At 33.8% G+C, this 15,551-nt stretch overlaps 1 protein-coding gene across 1 annotated transcript; it reads right to left on the bottom strand.

Annotated features, from left to right (window-relative positions):
- Positions 1–5,397: 5,397 nt before the first annotated feature.
- Positions 5,398–9,911, bottom strand: LOC104232962 (3-methyl-2-oxobutanoate hydroxymethyltransferase 1, mitochondrial-like). Its single transcript, XM_009786236.2, has 5 exons — positions 9,219–9,911; positions 7,443–7,649; positions 7,215–7,361; positions 6,068–6,121; positions 5,398–5,964 (listed from the first exon to the last, which is right to left on the bottom strand). The coding sequence occupies exons 1-5, from the start codon at positions 9,642–9,644 to the stop codon at positions 5,722–5,724; spliced, it is 1,077 nt and encodes a 358-aa protein (XP_009784538.1). The 5' UTR covers positions 9,645–9,911; the 3' UTR covers positions 5,398–5,721.
- Between the last annotated feature and the right edge of the window lie 5,640 nt (positions 9,912–15,551).

Here is a 15,551-nt window from a genome sequence, read left to right on the forward strand (position 1 = left end):
ATAGACCCTTGGCTCAAAGGAAACATGACTTTTAACAAAAAAACATTTTTTAAAAGGCAAAATACCTTATCACTCCCCTAAACTTGTCACAGATTATTAGTTACAGCCTTAAACTATTCGTGGTCTTAATTACCCCCTCAACTAGGCCTTTTGAGAGCCATTACCCCCTGGATGCTGATGTGGCAAATTGTGTGGGTGCACTCGCCTTCCACGTGGATTTTTCTGCATATGTTGTATTTTTTGAAAAATAAAATATATTTTACCTTTTTAAGTATGTTACTTTTTTATATAATTTTTTTCGAATACAATTTATAATAAAGCTTGGGTAGAACTACATTATTTAGGCTAAAAAATTTTATTTGGCTAAAAATAATAAAGTTTTAGTTAAACTTTTTTTCAATTTGACCTAAAAATAAAGATTTATACAATTGAAATAAATAATCAAGGCATCTAAACAATTATAAAATACATAGTTTGGAATTAATTAGTTTGGCTATAATTTTTTATGTAGCTCTAAATTATAGTGCTCTAAAAATATACTTTTTACATATTTTACCTAATTGAAATAAATAGTCATTACATCAAAAGAAGAAATAAAAAGAGTGAACAATTGCAAGAAATAACTTATTATTTCTAACATACTTATTGCTCTAAAAAAAATACTTATTGCAGAAAAGTAGGGTAAGGCTACGTACGATAGACCCTTGTGGTCCGGCCCTTCCCCAGACCACGCGCATAGCGGGAGCTTAGTGTACCGGGCTGCCCTTTTTTTTATTGCTATAAAATTGTATCCATAGAGTAAGTTATTTTTTGCAATTGTACACTCTTTTTATTTATTCTTTTGAAACAATGACTATTTATTTCAACTGTATATTTTTACTTTTTTCAGTATATATATATATATATATATATTTGGCGAAATGGTTTCCTGACCACTTAGACTTGTAGGGGTTTTGAAAGCCGATACACAAACTTTCGTCTTTCCCATTTATTCACTCAAACTCGTGAAACCTATAACTAACAAATACCTTTGACCATTGACTATGCTTATGTGGCGGTAGCTTAACTTACATGGACATAGTGTGTACAAGTCACATTCAAATGGCGCGTGCATTTGTTACTATTCATTAAAAAGATTGTAAAATCAAAAAAATAAACAGAAACTATAAGGAAAACCAAAAAAGAAGAAAAAAAAACTTTCAACCTACCTCTCTCCCTTCGTCGTTTTCCCCATTCCCGTCTGTCCAATTTTTCGTTTACATCTTCTTCCGAATTAGTTCTATTCCCATTTTATTGTTCTTTTACCCTTTGTCCTCTCCACTGTTCTACTATATTAATGAAGTCAAGAATTTTTTTTTCTTCACCATTTTTTTTCTTGTGTATGCTCCTTCTAATTTCAACAGAGAGAATAAAACTGTCAACAATCGAGCTCAAAATATATCAGATACAAATGTGATTTTGGGCGTAACTTTCGCTGGAAAAACAAAACAAAAGCGCAAAAAGGACATCAGGTTTCATTGCATTCATGGGGTCCAATCGTACCCATTGTTTCTGATTTTACAAAAGGCTAGCAAATGTTTTGAAGAAGAGAAGAGTAATTTTTCTTGAAGTTGTAGTGATTTTTCTTGTATTTTGACATTGGGTTTCAGTGATTATTTTTTCTTTCTTCTTGATATTTATCCATTTTGATTTTTTCGACATTGGGAAGTCTCACTTTTAATGGATCAGATCACAACTTTCACCATTGAAAATGGTGGCTGGGTGGGAAAATTTATTCCAACACAGCTATGGTAAAGAAGAAAATAAGGGAAATAGAAGAAAAAGTAGAAATTAATAAATTTATTCCAGCACAGCCATGGGGTTTGTTTTCGCGCCCTTGACATGTAACAATCCCATTGGTCATTTGCTGACTGGATGGACACGTCTGTGAATGTGTAATACACGCGCGTAGGGTCAAGGGTCAAATGTGTTTATTAGTTAAGAGTTTCACGAGTTTGAGTGTTCAAATGGGAAAGTCCAAAGTTTGTGCATCGGCTTTCAAAAGTCTTACAAGTTTAAGTGGTCAGGAAGCCATTACGCCTATATTTTTAGAGCACCATAATTTAGAGCTATATAAAAAATTATAGCCAAAATAATTAATTTCAAACTATGTATTTTTATAACTTTTTAGATGAATTGACTATTTATTTCAATTGTATAAATCTTTATTTTCAGGTCAAATTCCAAAAAAAGATTAACTAAAACTTTATTATTTTTAGCCAAATAAAAAAACTTAGTCTAATTAATGTAGTTCTATCCAAGTTTTATTATAAAGTGTATTCGGAAAAAATTATCTAAAAAAGTAACATACTTAAAAGGTAAAAATATATTTTATTTTTCAAAAAAAAACCACATATACATAAAATCCACGTGGCAGACGAGTGCACCCACACAATTTGCTACATCAGCATCCAAGGGGGTAATGGGTCTCAAAAGGCCTAGTTAAGAGGGGTAATTAAGACCACGAATAGTTTAAGGCTGTAACTAATAATCCGTGATAAGTTTAGGGGGTGGTAAGGTGTTTCGCCTTTTTAAAATAAGCACATTTTTGAAAATTCGGCAAACAGCTATTAATTGGAATAATTCTATTCCTTCTAAATTTTGACAGCCTAAAATCTGTATTTGATTCGAGAGAAAAACTAAAGAATATAGGAGAACTAGGACACGAGTCTAATTTCACTAAACATGAAAAAACAAGCAAAGAGTTTTCCTATAATTTAAGTTTAAAAAAATGTGTCTAGAATTTTATCTTAAACGACACTGAAAGTTCAAGAGTTCATCCATTGTGGAACAAAAGCTTTACTATGATTTATCTACATAATATCTGTTCAACCAAAGATCCAAATTAAGTTAGTCATCGATCTCGTTCTGTCTTCTCTGTTAAATGGATTTCGAGCTCTTCTTAGCTTTTGTCTTTTTCAATTTTGCGACTTTTGTTGGTTCATGTCCGAATGTACTATTAAATTGTCTGTCCATGAGAACACACAACTTCCACTATATTCTGAAGACAATTGAAACTTCTTGTGAAATGTTGGGATTAAGTTTAGGAGCAATTTGAGAACTCACCTAATACAGAGATATTTTCTTCTATTCAAATTGTAAGTGAACATATGAGATCATTCTCAAGCGATTCCAAGCTTAAAGGAATGCTTTGGAATGTGAGTTTTATATTCTTTTAGTGGCTTTTGACTCACTGAAATAATTATGTTAGAGCTAATATTTCTATAGGAAATTTATGGGAGCATTACTACAATCTTGTGCTAAGGTTGCACAAGTTGATGACTATGCATGTTGGAGTATTGACTTTTGAGAAAAGATTGGAGATGCTAGAAAGAAGAATAGATTATTGCTTATTTAATAGATTACTTCCTAATGATTAAATTTTGTCGCGATAAAAGGGTAGCCCGGTGTATTAAGCTTCCGTAATGTACGGGGTCCGGGGAAGGATCGGACTACAAGGGACTATTGTACGCATCCTTATATTGTATTTCTGCAAGGGGCTATTTCCACGACTCGAACTTGTGACCACAATTATTGCTTATTTAATAGATTACTTCCTAATGATTAAATTTTGTCGCGATAAAAGGGCAGCCCGGTATATTAAGCTTCCGTAATGTACGGGGTCCGGGGAAGGATCGGACTACAAGGGACTATTGTACGCATCATTATGTTGTATTTCTGCAAGAGACTATTTCCACGACTCGAACTCGTGACCTTCTTGTCACAAACGTGTGAATTTTGTAAGCCAATTGCATTTTGTATTTGTGGCAAGCAGAAGCTTTGGTTTTGTAGTTTGTTACGAATGTTATTTTAGTTATATACCTTTTTCCAAAAGAGAGCACCAAAAAATAACATAAGAAACTTCCAATGTTTTGTGCGATAAAAATATGCCACATGGAGAGGAAAAAATTCGTAAAAGGTGATGGTTCAAAGTATGACAAACCGTTCAGATTATGGTGGTGACAGCAAGGAGGACTTTTCAGACGTTGCCAACCAGAAGAAGAAGCGCTGCTCTGAGAAGACAGCAATACGGTGGTGCTACTAAAGCACACCCTCCTCCGCGGAGTCACCTCTTAGGAGGGAGGTGACATGCAAGTATTACTCCTGCATAGACACCTAATAACCATTGCTGGCCCAACCCGAACCCGTGGAAAGGCTTTATTAATAGTGTCCCATCACCTTAATGCCCCCACTTGGGTTACAAGCTTGCGTTACCAAGCTCGGCGTTCTTTCCGTCTTGTTGGGCTCTTTATATAGTGGTCCTTTTGGTATTCTGTATACGGTGTGGGGAAGGGGATATTCTTTCCTTGCCAACTTAAAATGGAATAATTCTATTTCCTCACTAAAAACTCATCGTATGAGCATCTAAAGCAATAAATAGTAGAATAATACTAATAACTGCAGTATCTCAGGTAAAATATCCAGGATCTACGATAAAGAATTCTAGGAATTCCATTGGTTTAATTAGGGGTGTCAATGAATCTTTGAAAGCTGACTAAACTGTATCGAACTGATTATGCGGTTTCTTTTAATAAAAGTGTAGGTTCTAATAGAATACCAAATAATTAGGATAAGTTATTATTTTTGTAAATATATATCAAAAAAATATCAACCGTACAGATAAATTCATATAATAAGTTTAAAAATAATAAAGCATTAAATTTTTTCCTCGATCCTTGGGAATATTGAAACGGCTACAAGCCGACATGTAATTAATAACCGAAGTCCCAACTCCCAAACATATTCTGCTACTCATGTTAAAATTAAATTAGTTTCAACGTCTTAAATAGCCAAGGTATTCCAACGATCTTGAGTGGCAACTAACAACATATTAGATATTTTTCCTCTTGTATGATTTAGATTTCTCTTTTTAATCTTGTAATAGACTTTATTCTTGAGTCCAAACTTGATTGTTTCTCGTGTGACTTGTCTTTGCTTAATTTATTTTATGTTGTTGTCAAATAGTGGGATGGATCTATATTTCATCACAGTTTAAAACATAATTTATCTAAGTCGTATGCAAGTCCACATATTATCGCGTTCTAACTTCTAGTAGCAACTCTTATATGACATTTGAAATAATAATTAACCAAAACATACCGATACCGAAGAAAAACCGAAACGATTGGGACAATTTCGAAAAGTCTGATTTGGTTATTCAAAACAGATTAACCAAAAAATTGATGACATAATTTTTTAAAAATGACAAGCCAAATTGAACCATTGACAACCCTAGATTTAATGCAATCATCTATTAAGAGTATTACAACTAAGACATCACTCGAGGTCTCAAAATAAAACTTATCAATTGGACTAGACATTTCACCTCATGTACACTGCAGATTGCTCTGCTCTCTCTTGCAAAATGGTAGTATATAAAGGCATACTTTTCTTTTAATTTTTTGGTTTTTCTATAATAATACATTAGTAATGTTGCTACCATCACCATCTCTTTTGCCAACTCTAAAAGGAACTCTTATTTCCAATCTGGAAGTACAAATTGGTCTAATAATTTTAATCGACAAAATGAATGCCTCTTCTAGCACAAAAACACCTTACCCCCCCCCCCTTTTCCCAACCCACCTAGGCGAGACAATGAGTAATAGCTCACTCTAGTTCAGAAGGTATATTTAATAGCACTTCTTGGCTCCAACCATACTCAAAATATGCTGGTCCTCTCAATTAGGCAGGCGAATTAGCTGTCTGAATCTTTTCAGTGGCAGCAGCTGCTGCTGAAGCTGCATCACTGAAACCCAACTTCTGTAACTCGGAGAAGAAACCATCCATATCGGCTGCGCCTATCTTATATGGGCTATGAGCAGAGCTAGGAAAGGAACCATTTGTTACTTCTTCCTTGTACTGTAGAAGAGCTTTGTTGATAACATCTCCAACTTGCCCGAACTGCTTACAAAACTTAGGAGTAACCTGTAAAAGGTTTAGACATTAGTTCATGGAATATAGTTCAGACAAAAAGCACTAAGAGTAAGAAAAAGAAGATTGACTTCAGAGTAAACTTAATTGTACTAACCTTGGCATGGTGTGGGTGTTGCATCATCCCAAGTAGATCGTGATAAACTAGCACCTGCGTTTTAGGACATGCAATTAGATAACCTTAACTGTCAACTCCAAATTGTCGAAATGAATGTTCTACTGCGGGAGAGTGAAGACATTGACAAAGCATGCTAATATCATGACAGAGGAAATGTAGGTATGTCATCCTCCATGAGTGGCTTCTAAACTTCACGGCATGTAAAATCATGCATTGTGATGAGAAGAGATGAAACGAAGTAGCAATGTCATTCTACGTAAGGCATTCGTCACAGCAAGTCAGAAAAATATAGATAGCGCAGTGCAGTTACTTCCAATGATCCACCAAACATTTTATCCAACAGCAGCAGCTTATTATGTGGTATAAAGCCCCGCACTCTAAAAAACGAAAAAAGTTTTGCAAAGATGTTCCCACTGTGCAAACTTTTGTACTTTGATTGTCCCAAATTGTTATACTTTCCTAAAAAGAAAGTTTCAGAAGTTCTTCAATATTTAATCGTTTAAAAGAGCGGTTTTCGAACTTACTTTTTGTACTTAAAAGATGTTCAAATTCTTCAAAGAAGTAAATTTATCTACACTCTTGGACTCATTTTCATATAAATATATTAAAACTTTCAACTTTCACGTTAGTAATCATATCTTATCTAAATAATGGGACACTCAACCCCAAGAGTTAAATGTTTGGACTTCCAACTCTCAGTGAGTCATTAAAGTGTTAGTTTCAAGCATTCATGTTCTTTAAGAACTATATAGTACTGTTTGAACTTCATTTCTCTCTTTGGTTTTACATATAACAACAATTACTCCAGCCTGTTTTCCAAACTTCAAATTCTCTATTTCAAGTTTGAAGTTGAAGCGATGGACCAGATGGTAAAACAAACACTTAATATCTATGGCAAACGGTCCAACTAGCATACACATTTGAACTATGGGTCTGTACACCATTTCCCTTTTAATTGGTGTGCATGTAGAAAGTGATAAAATTTTCACTCGAACAAAACTAGAATAAAGCATTTTATTACCACAACATAAGTGGAAAAAAAAAAGTAGAAAGTGTAAAAGAGTTGGAATAGAACATTTTATTAAAACAACATAAGAAGTGAAAAACTGTAGGACATCCAACCAACCTGACCACTGCAGAAAGGCCCAGCACCGATTCCAATAGTGGGGATCTGAAGAGCGGATGTTGCTGCTGCAGCCACAGGCGCAGGCACACATTCTAAAACAACAGAAAAACAACCTACTTCCTGCAATGCCATGGCAGTTTCCACAACCTGCGAAATACATAAAAACAAGTATAAATGCACGCCTTAAACATACGAGTGGTGTACCCAATCAGCTTTTAATAGGTATACCTTGACTGCGCTATCAACATTTCTGCCTTGAGGCCTAAATCCTCCAAGTACACTGATTGCCTGTGGTGTTAGTCCCACATGCCCAATTACAGCAATCCCGGCTTCAACAATAGCTTTAGCTGCTGTAATTCTTGATGGCGCCCCACCTTCCAACTTAATTGCGTCCATCCCTCCTTCCTTTAGAACTCTTACAGCTGTATCTACTGCCTGCTCACAATACAACATTACCGACCCATTCACATTCCGTTGAAACTTAACAATAAAAGACCACCCTCGCCCCAATATGGAGAGGCAACATTTAATTGATTGTTGTATGTGCAAGTAACAATCATCACAATGCAAATGCTGGTTCTACTAGCAGCGTCCCCAAAGGTTTGAAAATTGAAGATTAGCAATAGCTTCAAAAGTTCATTTTTGAATGTTGTGTTGACGTGTAGTTTCTTGACTTAGACAAATCATTCACTTACTAAATAGGAACAACTTACAATTTTATCTTTATGCATACAATCTGCTTTAGTTTTTAGCAATATATTCGAAAAAGCAACAGAAAATTGGTAATAACAGTTGTAACGAAGAATCAATCTTTCACGAAATATCAACATTACTTCAATTCAATTAGAAATAGTGAATAATCAAACTAGGAAAATTTTGGATTCAAAGGTTAGCAATTTCACTTCCTCAAGAAGCAGTTGAATCAAAAATCTCTGTACAACAATAACTAAATTACATTAAGAATAATTAGCATAACATCTCATGACATAAGAAAAATGAATGAACCACAATGCAAAAGAGAAATGTAAAGCAAAATAGAAATGAATCAAAATGGCAGTTCTCGTTAAAAAATTGAGCTACAAAAAGCCACTCGACAAACATTAGAATCAGAAGTGCCAAAGAACTGTTTCTGGCTTCCCATTCATCCATTGAATATCCCTCGAACAAATAGCAACTAGATCATCACAGACATAAGAAAGCAATTGAACCAACGGAACTATATCGCAAATCTAAAAGGCATAAAATCAATAGAAACATCAATTCTGGAATAATTTTGAGCTAGAAAGATCACTCATGAGCACCAAAAGAACCGAAATTCATTCTCCACTGTCTTTATTCTTTATCCAATTTCTTACGACTCCCCATAAGTAACATCATAACATCACATGACTCGAGAAAAAGCATTTTATTATAACACGAATAACAAAGGCATGATAGAAGTCAAACCAAACTTTCAATTCTTGGACAAAATTGAGCAACAAAGGATCAACTGATCAGAACCAGACTCCTAAGGACCAACGGAACTCTCTTCTCTCCTCATTTTCTCTATTTTTTTATCCAAAATATCTCACCACCCCAAATAAGTAACAACGTAACATCATACGACACAAGAAAAAGCATTATGCTATAACGCAAATGACAAAGGCATGATAAACCTCAATCAAAACTTCAACTCTTTATCTATCCAAAAAGAAAAAAAAGAACTTCAATTCTTCAACAAAATTGAGTAATAAAAAGGAACTCTCGTTTCTCCTCCTTTTCTTTATTCTTTATCAAATATGTCACCATTCCAAACAAACAACCATAACTTAACACCCAGAATGCATAAAACTCAGTCACAGTGACAATGCTCATACAAAATTGAGCAACAAATGATTACCTGTTGGATTTAACTAATAAACCTGTCAGTGCAAATTTCTATACTGTACCAAATCAGACTTGCTAAGAATAATTCAATTTAACCTGCTGGTGTAAAAAGAGTTGCACAAAATTTTAAAAAATTACCTGTTTAGTACTAGACTCATAAGTACCAAAAGGTAAATCACCAACAAGAAGAGGCCTTTTAGCACCTCTAGCAACAGCTCTACAGTGAACAAGCATCTCATCAAGTGTAATAGGCAAAGTGGTGTCATGCCCATGAACTACCATAGATGCTGAGTCACCCACAAGACATATATCAATTCCAGCCATATCTATATGAACACCTGATGGGTAATCATAACCCGTCACCATTGTTATAGGCTCCCCCTTCTTATGTTTTTGTCTTAGATTCGTTAGTGTCACTCTTTGATTTGGGTTTTGGGGTTTCGGCCCACCATATACAGTGTTTTCTGGAACGTTACTCATGTACCTCAATTTTCTGTAATGGGTTTGCACATTTTTCCTCACTGAAGAAGAAATAGTTCTTGAAATTGAAGGAAAGAATACCATTTTGAATAAAGGCTGTAAGATGTGAATGATTGGATTGTAGATATATAAGCATGCAAGAATGGAGAAAGCAGCCCCTTTTTGCGCCAACCAAAAAGGACTTAGCTGTGGCGGGCTGAACCTGAACTATCCAAAAGCACCTGAAAAGTGAAAATTATCAAACAGTTTATTAGGAATTTGAAATTTCCGAGATACGTTCTGTTTAAACTGTTGTACACTGCCGGTGAAGTTGTTTATGGAGTATCAATCGACGGTGTGGCGATTGAGCATACCGATGTGAGTTTAATATTGGAATTTAGAGGATATATTTTTTTCGAGATTATTTCGAGAGAATAAAAGGATTATACTAAAGTAATTAATTTATGAGTCATTTAAGAAAGGGAATCTTACAATATATGAGTCATTTAGACTAGGAAGGTCATTAGGCGTCTATTGATGCAGGACTTTACCTTCTAGTTGTACTATACCAGCCATCTATTTCGTATTTTCGTTGTCGTATCCTGTATTTCATATTTCATATCTCTTATATATTGTTGCTGTTTTATTACGCATTTTTACATAACTAATGTATCATCTCCTATTGCTTCTTTTGAGCCGAGGGTCTCCTGGAAACAGCCTCTCTACCTTTCGGAGTAGGGGTAAGGTCTGCGTACATACAACCCTCCCCAGACCCCACTTGTGGGATTATACTAGGTCGTTGTTGTTGTTGTTGTAATCTTACAATGTTCCAAAAAAGTCTCAAATTACCAACTCGTGTAGCTATTAATCCGACTTACCAAAACTAGTTAAACACGTATAAAAATTGAAAATCCAAAGAAACATGGTTTTTTCTCTCCAAGAATGACAAAGATCTCCTTCCATATTTTCAAGCGTGATTAGCAACATTAGATGAAGGCGGAAAGGAAATTCCATGGATGAAGTAGCAAATAAAGTGATGAAATACATACATACATACATACATACATATATATATATATATATATATATATATATATATATATATACACACGGTTGAGATTCTTTGAAAACATATAGATGAGTCAATATACAAAACTTGAAGAAGATTGGAGGTTATTTGGACTGATTTGGTATCAAAATTCGTAGTTGAAATCGAGTTCAAAAATTCTTTTGCGTCATATGTACTAAACATGTATCACGCAGGTATACATGGATATACATGTGATACATATTTGATACATATGTGATACACAGTGTGATACACCTATCATTTTTTTCATGTTCATCTTCTATTTCGAATTTTCAATTCAAACCACCTCAAAACTCCACCAAATCATCCCAATATTGAGATTCAAGCAACTTAAGATGTACCCAATCTATTCTAATAACACTCACTCAAAAGAAAGCAAAAATTTAACCCTTTTTGGCTACAAATAGCTAAAGTGCTAATATTAGTAATATTTTATAAATGGACCAATTTTTGTAATAAACTACTTATAAATGAACATAGCTGGTATTTTCTCTTTAAGAAAAACTTTCCTGCTATTTCCAAAAAGTTGGCAATATAAGGGTGTTTGGTAAGCCCATAAATTTGTTTGATTAGACACACTCACTTATTGGTTTATCTGAATGTTTCTTAAAGGGATTTTTACCTTCCTATACAATATTTGAAACTTTATTACCAAATATGTCCACATTTAGTTAATTATCTGATCTAAACAAGTTTTGTCTACAAAATATATACATTTATTTAAACTAGAATCCTTCCTGCAATAGCCTTCCTTTTGTAGACGCAAGATTTTGGGATCGCATAGGATTCTTTAGAGATTTTATGCAATCATCGCAATTTAATTAAGCCTGTTATTACGTCGATTTTCTCTGATTATTATCGCACAATCAAGTTCTATTCTCTAGTGTTCTCTGTTTCCTCTGGTTTCAAAACCATAAGCGAAGGTTTTAAAAAAAATTGCAAACAATTATCTACAATTGTATTGAATTCTGCGGCATAATGTCAAAATTAGCTATTATGCTTCAGATAAATGATCATTGGGATAGCATTGAGGATACAAAGATTGTAATATTGATGGAATTGTAGTCAGCGAGGATTCAAATTATAGTCAATTGAATTCTGCAATTGTAGAGTATCTAATGATCGATACCTCCGAAAAAATCATCGAAATCAAATACATTATCAATGAATGTTGTCCTCCAATGAAAATTCGGAACGATATGGGACTTCGAGTATACACGGAGACGAAAAAGGAAAACAAAAGCTTAGGAATATATCCCCTATATATAACAGTGCATGATTTCGATTTGGAATGCAGTATCTCTAATTCGAGCACAATTACAAGTTTGCTCTGTATTTTCAGTGGTGATGTTTTGTCAGTTCCATGTGTTCTACAGTTATTCTACAACATATCTACAATGATACTACCTAACAAATGTAGTTCAACTGTTATGACTATTGAAGTATTCAATTTCACGTGTTCTACAATTTTACTACAAATTATCTACAATATATTTCTGAATTATAGATACTTTTAATTGAGTGCACGTTCATCTGGAATAGTGAAGGTGATTGATAGGCCAACATCTCCGACAATTGTGGAATATGAAAGTATCATCATAATAGAACATATGCCAAATGTTGTTGAAGTAGCTCAAGTCTACAAAGACAAGCAAACAATTATCAATGCAATAAAGCACTATTCTGTCATGAATAAGTTCCAATTTAGGGTGAAGAGGTAGCATAAGAAGGTGGGAACAATTCAATTGTTAAATTCATATTTATTTTAATTTGTAGTTTTTTTTTTGTGTTTTTTTGTATAGTTTGTACTTTCTTAATATATAAATTGTATATAATTTGTAGTTTTTTTGTATAAAAATTGTCTAATATAAAAATTTTATGCTTAAACAACCTATTATTTTGTAGCTACATTTTTCATAACAATTTTTAAATTGTTCTTATTCCGTAGTTGTTGCCTGGTATGTGTCGGGGACAATTGTACATGGCACTTCAAGTCCACCAGCCTAAACGAATCAGTATTGTTTAAAGTTCAAAAATTCATCAGCTTGTACACATGCTCTTTGATGAACAATACATACACACAAAGCAAACCTACTGTCATGGTAGTTGGTAGCATGGTTATACCAAAATATGCGGATCCTAAGATAATATACACACCAAAAGACATACAAATTGATATGTTGTCGGAACATGGTGTGAACTTGACATACATGCAAACTTGGAGAGCAAAGGAAAAGGCTTTAAAATTTTTGAGAGGTCATCCTGCTGATTCCTACAGTCACTTGCCAAGTTATTTGTATATTTTGGAGAAGACTTATCAGGGGTCGGTAGTTATTGCAGAAGACTGAAGATGACTGTTTCTTGTACGCATTTGTTGCGCTTAGTACGTCCATCAACGGTTGAGAGTATTGTAGGCCAGATATAGTAGTTGATGGCACCTTCTTGAAGTCGGTATATAGGGGAATAATGTTAACAACTAGCACAATGGATGCAACAGGTATTGTAGATTAATTGTATAAATATATTTGTAAAGTCATTTTTCAGTATGTATTTTTTATACTCTCAAGTTTTATTTAAAAAAATTGAATTTCTTTTTGTCACCTGTGTGATAGGTAACATATTACCACTGGCATACGTTGTTGTTGATTCAGAAAATGGCGCATCATAGAAGTGGCTTTTTGAGCAATTCAAACATGCATATGGTGAAAAATCAAATATGTGTTATTCCGGACCGGAATGAGAGTATCTTAAATGTAATATCTACTATGCTTGCATGTGGCATATTTGACAAATGTAAGGTCAAAGTTCAAGAAGGGTCATCTAAAGTTAAGCGAATTGTACTTTGCCACAGCACGATCATACACACATGATGAATTTGATGAAAGAATGACAAAGATTGAAAAGATCGACGCGTGTTATAGCATACCTATAAGATATTGGCTATCATAGATGGTCTCGGGTGTTATACCCCATTTTAACACGGGTCAAACTAGAGTACAATATATTGATAAATACGACGTTTAATTAATTAAAAGATTCATCACCTAATTATTTTAATGGTGAATTAGGACACCTAATTATTAAATAATGTAGTAAAGTTAAGTCAAGTTTATGGTCCGCTTAACCTTAGAAATTCTAGGTAAGGATTCTAATTATCTCAAAAGGAAGGAGTAAGGCACCTTTTAAGATTCATTAAAAAATAGTTAAACGGTCAAACTTAGGTTAATTAATCCAACGTCTTGTTACATAACACAAGTATACCTATTAGGTATTTTATACGTACTAAAAATAGCTCAAAGTTAATCACAAAATGACTTTAACAATATAGGGTTAATAAATGATCCAATTGGTTAAGTAAAAGTTAAAATGATGGTTTGTGTGAAATCCATAAACGACTTAGTTTGAAGAAAAGAATTATGGTTTAAAATGCACTAAAGCCATAGTTTTTGAAATACGTATTTGGCTTGGAATTCGATCCTACCCTCCAACGTTTTCCCATATGAAAGGATTTACCAAGACCCTGGCAGACTCCAAATCCTTGAGTGTTCATGGGTTAAAAAGTAGAAATAAAGAGAAGGCTTCAAGTCTTCATCTAAGTTAATGTTAGTCCCATGTGATGAATGAGTACTCTATTTAGCAGAAATACTAAATAATTAAATAAACTTAATTACCAAAACCCATACTAAACATGAAATAAGCATAAATACAAATAAATCGGCCGTAATCAAGAAGTTAGACAAAATGGATGTAAAGAAAAGATAAGAAAGACGCCATAGGCGCCCCAAGCGTTTCGCTTGTTTTCTTGCTATCCGATGCACTCCAGGGAAGATGGTATGTGATGACCCTATGTTCGGGTGGGAGAGTCTTGCATTAAGACTCCATGTTCTCCAAAGTGTACATGCAAATAAAGCGAGAAATAAAAATTAACAATATAATCTTAATATTGCAAATTGTATCCCCAACTAGTTGAGGACAATGAGAAAGTAAAGCAACACAATTACTACAGTGGTGCTAAAAAACCATATCAATAGAAGCAGATTCTTTACATAGGAATTTTAAGTCATCATGACAACTACTTGCGATGAATTAAAAGATGGAAACACATTTTGTTCCTTTAATATACTTATAGGTATGATTAACAAAACTAAGTTAACACTTTTTAGAGATTACTACGACATAGTAACTCAGGAAACATTTATTTAAACTAAAAGAATAAATCATTTATAAACACATATATAAGACCCTATTTTCGATACTTCAATGATACAATCTTAAGTCAAGGATCTGTAAAACCACTTCCATTAAAATATATATAAAATTTCTCTCATAGCAGGTCACTAAAAGGTTGAAACACTAAATGAACAGACCCTTATAACAGTATAACAAGAGGAAAGAATCATAACTTGGCTCAAATTATATTATTTACTTACGACAATGTCTAAAATAATTCTTATTGCAACTGGTTGAGATCTAGTTAGAACCTATAAGCATGGTCTCTAAATTTCGAGCAAAAAAAAAAATAATCCAAAGCCTGGTTTCTTTATAATAAGAAAATTTACATTGGTTAGCTTATAAAATCCTACTTTAACACGAGAGCATATGAGCCTTAATATCCATATTACATTGATTAGGCAGGTTGGTCATTTTATTGGTAATTTAGAGCTCTTGAGAAGATCTATCTTTCATTCTTTGGACAGTAAACTAAAAGTAGCGCAGCTATGAATATTTAACGCATGGAAGACATGAGGTGAACCCATTATAAATAGCAACACCCTATATGGATGATAGCTAAAGCATGAAGCATCCATATCCATACGCATTTACGCAACCAAATCATATTTTAGAGACAGTTTTATTTCATACAATAAGATTATTCGTGGTTTCTATAAAATACTCGTCCAACTAGCATCCTCGCAGTCTAT

This window comes from Nicotiana sylvestris, chromosome 11 (genome assembly GCF_000393655.2).
Source record: "Nicotiana sylvestris chromosome 11, ASM39365v2, whole genome shotgun sequence".
NCBI classification, from domain to species: Eukaryota; Viridiplantae; Streptophyta; class Magnoliopsida; order Solanales; family Solanaceae; genus Nicotiana; species Nicotiana sylvestris.

What these genes read in the sequence shown, in the direction of transcription:
- LOC104232962 (XM_009786236.2), bottom strand. Translation starts at nt 9,644, where the DNA reads ATGGTATTCTTTCCTTCAATTTCAAGAACTATTTCTTCTTCAGTGAGG. An exon ending in GGCCTTTCTGCAGTGGTCAG is followed by an intron (nt 6,122 to 7,214) that starts GTTGGTTGGATG and finishes CCTAAAACGCAG; the next exon opens with GTGCTAGTTTATCACGATCT. An exon ending in AACACCCACACCATGCCAAG is followed by an intron (nt 5,965 to 6,067) that starts GTTAGTACAATT and finishes AACCTTTTACAG; the next exon opens with GTTACTCCTAAGTTTTGTAA.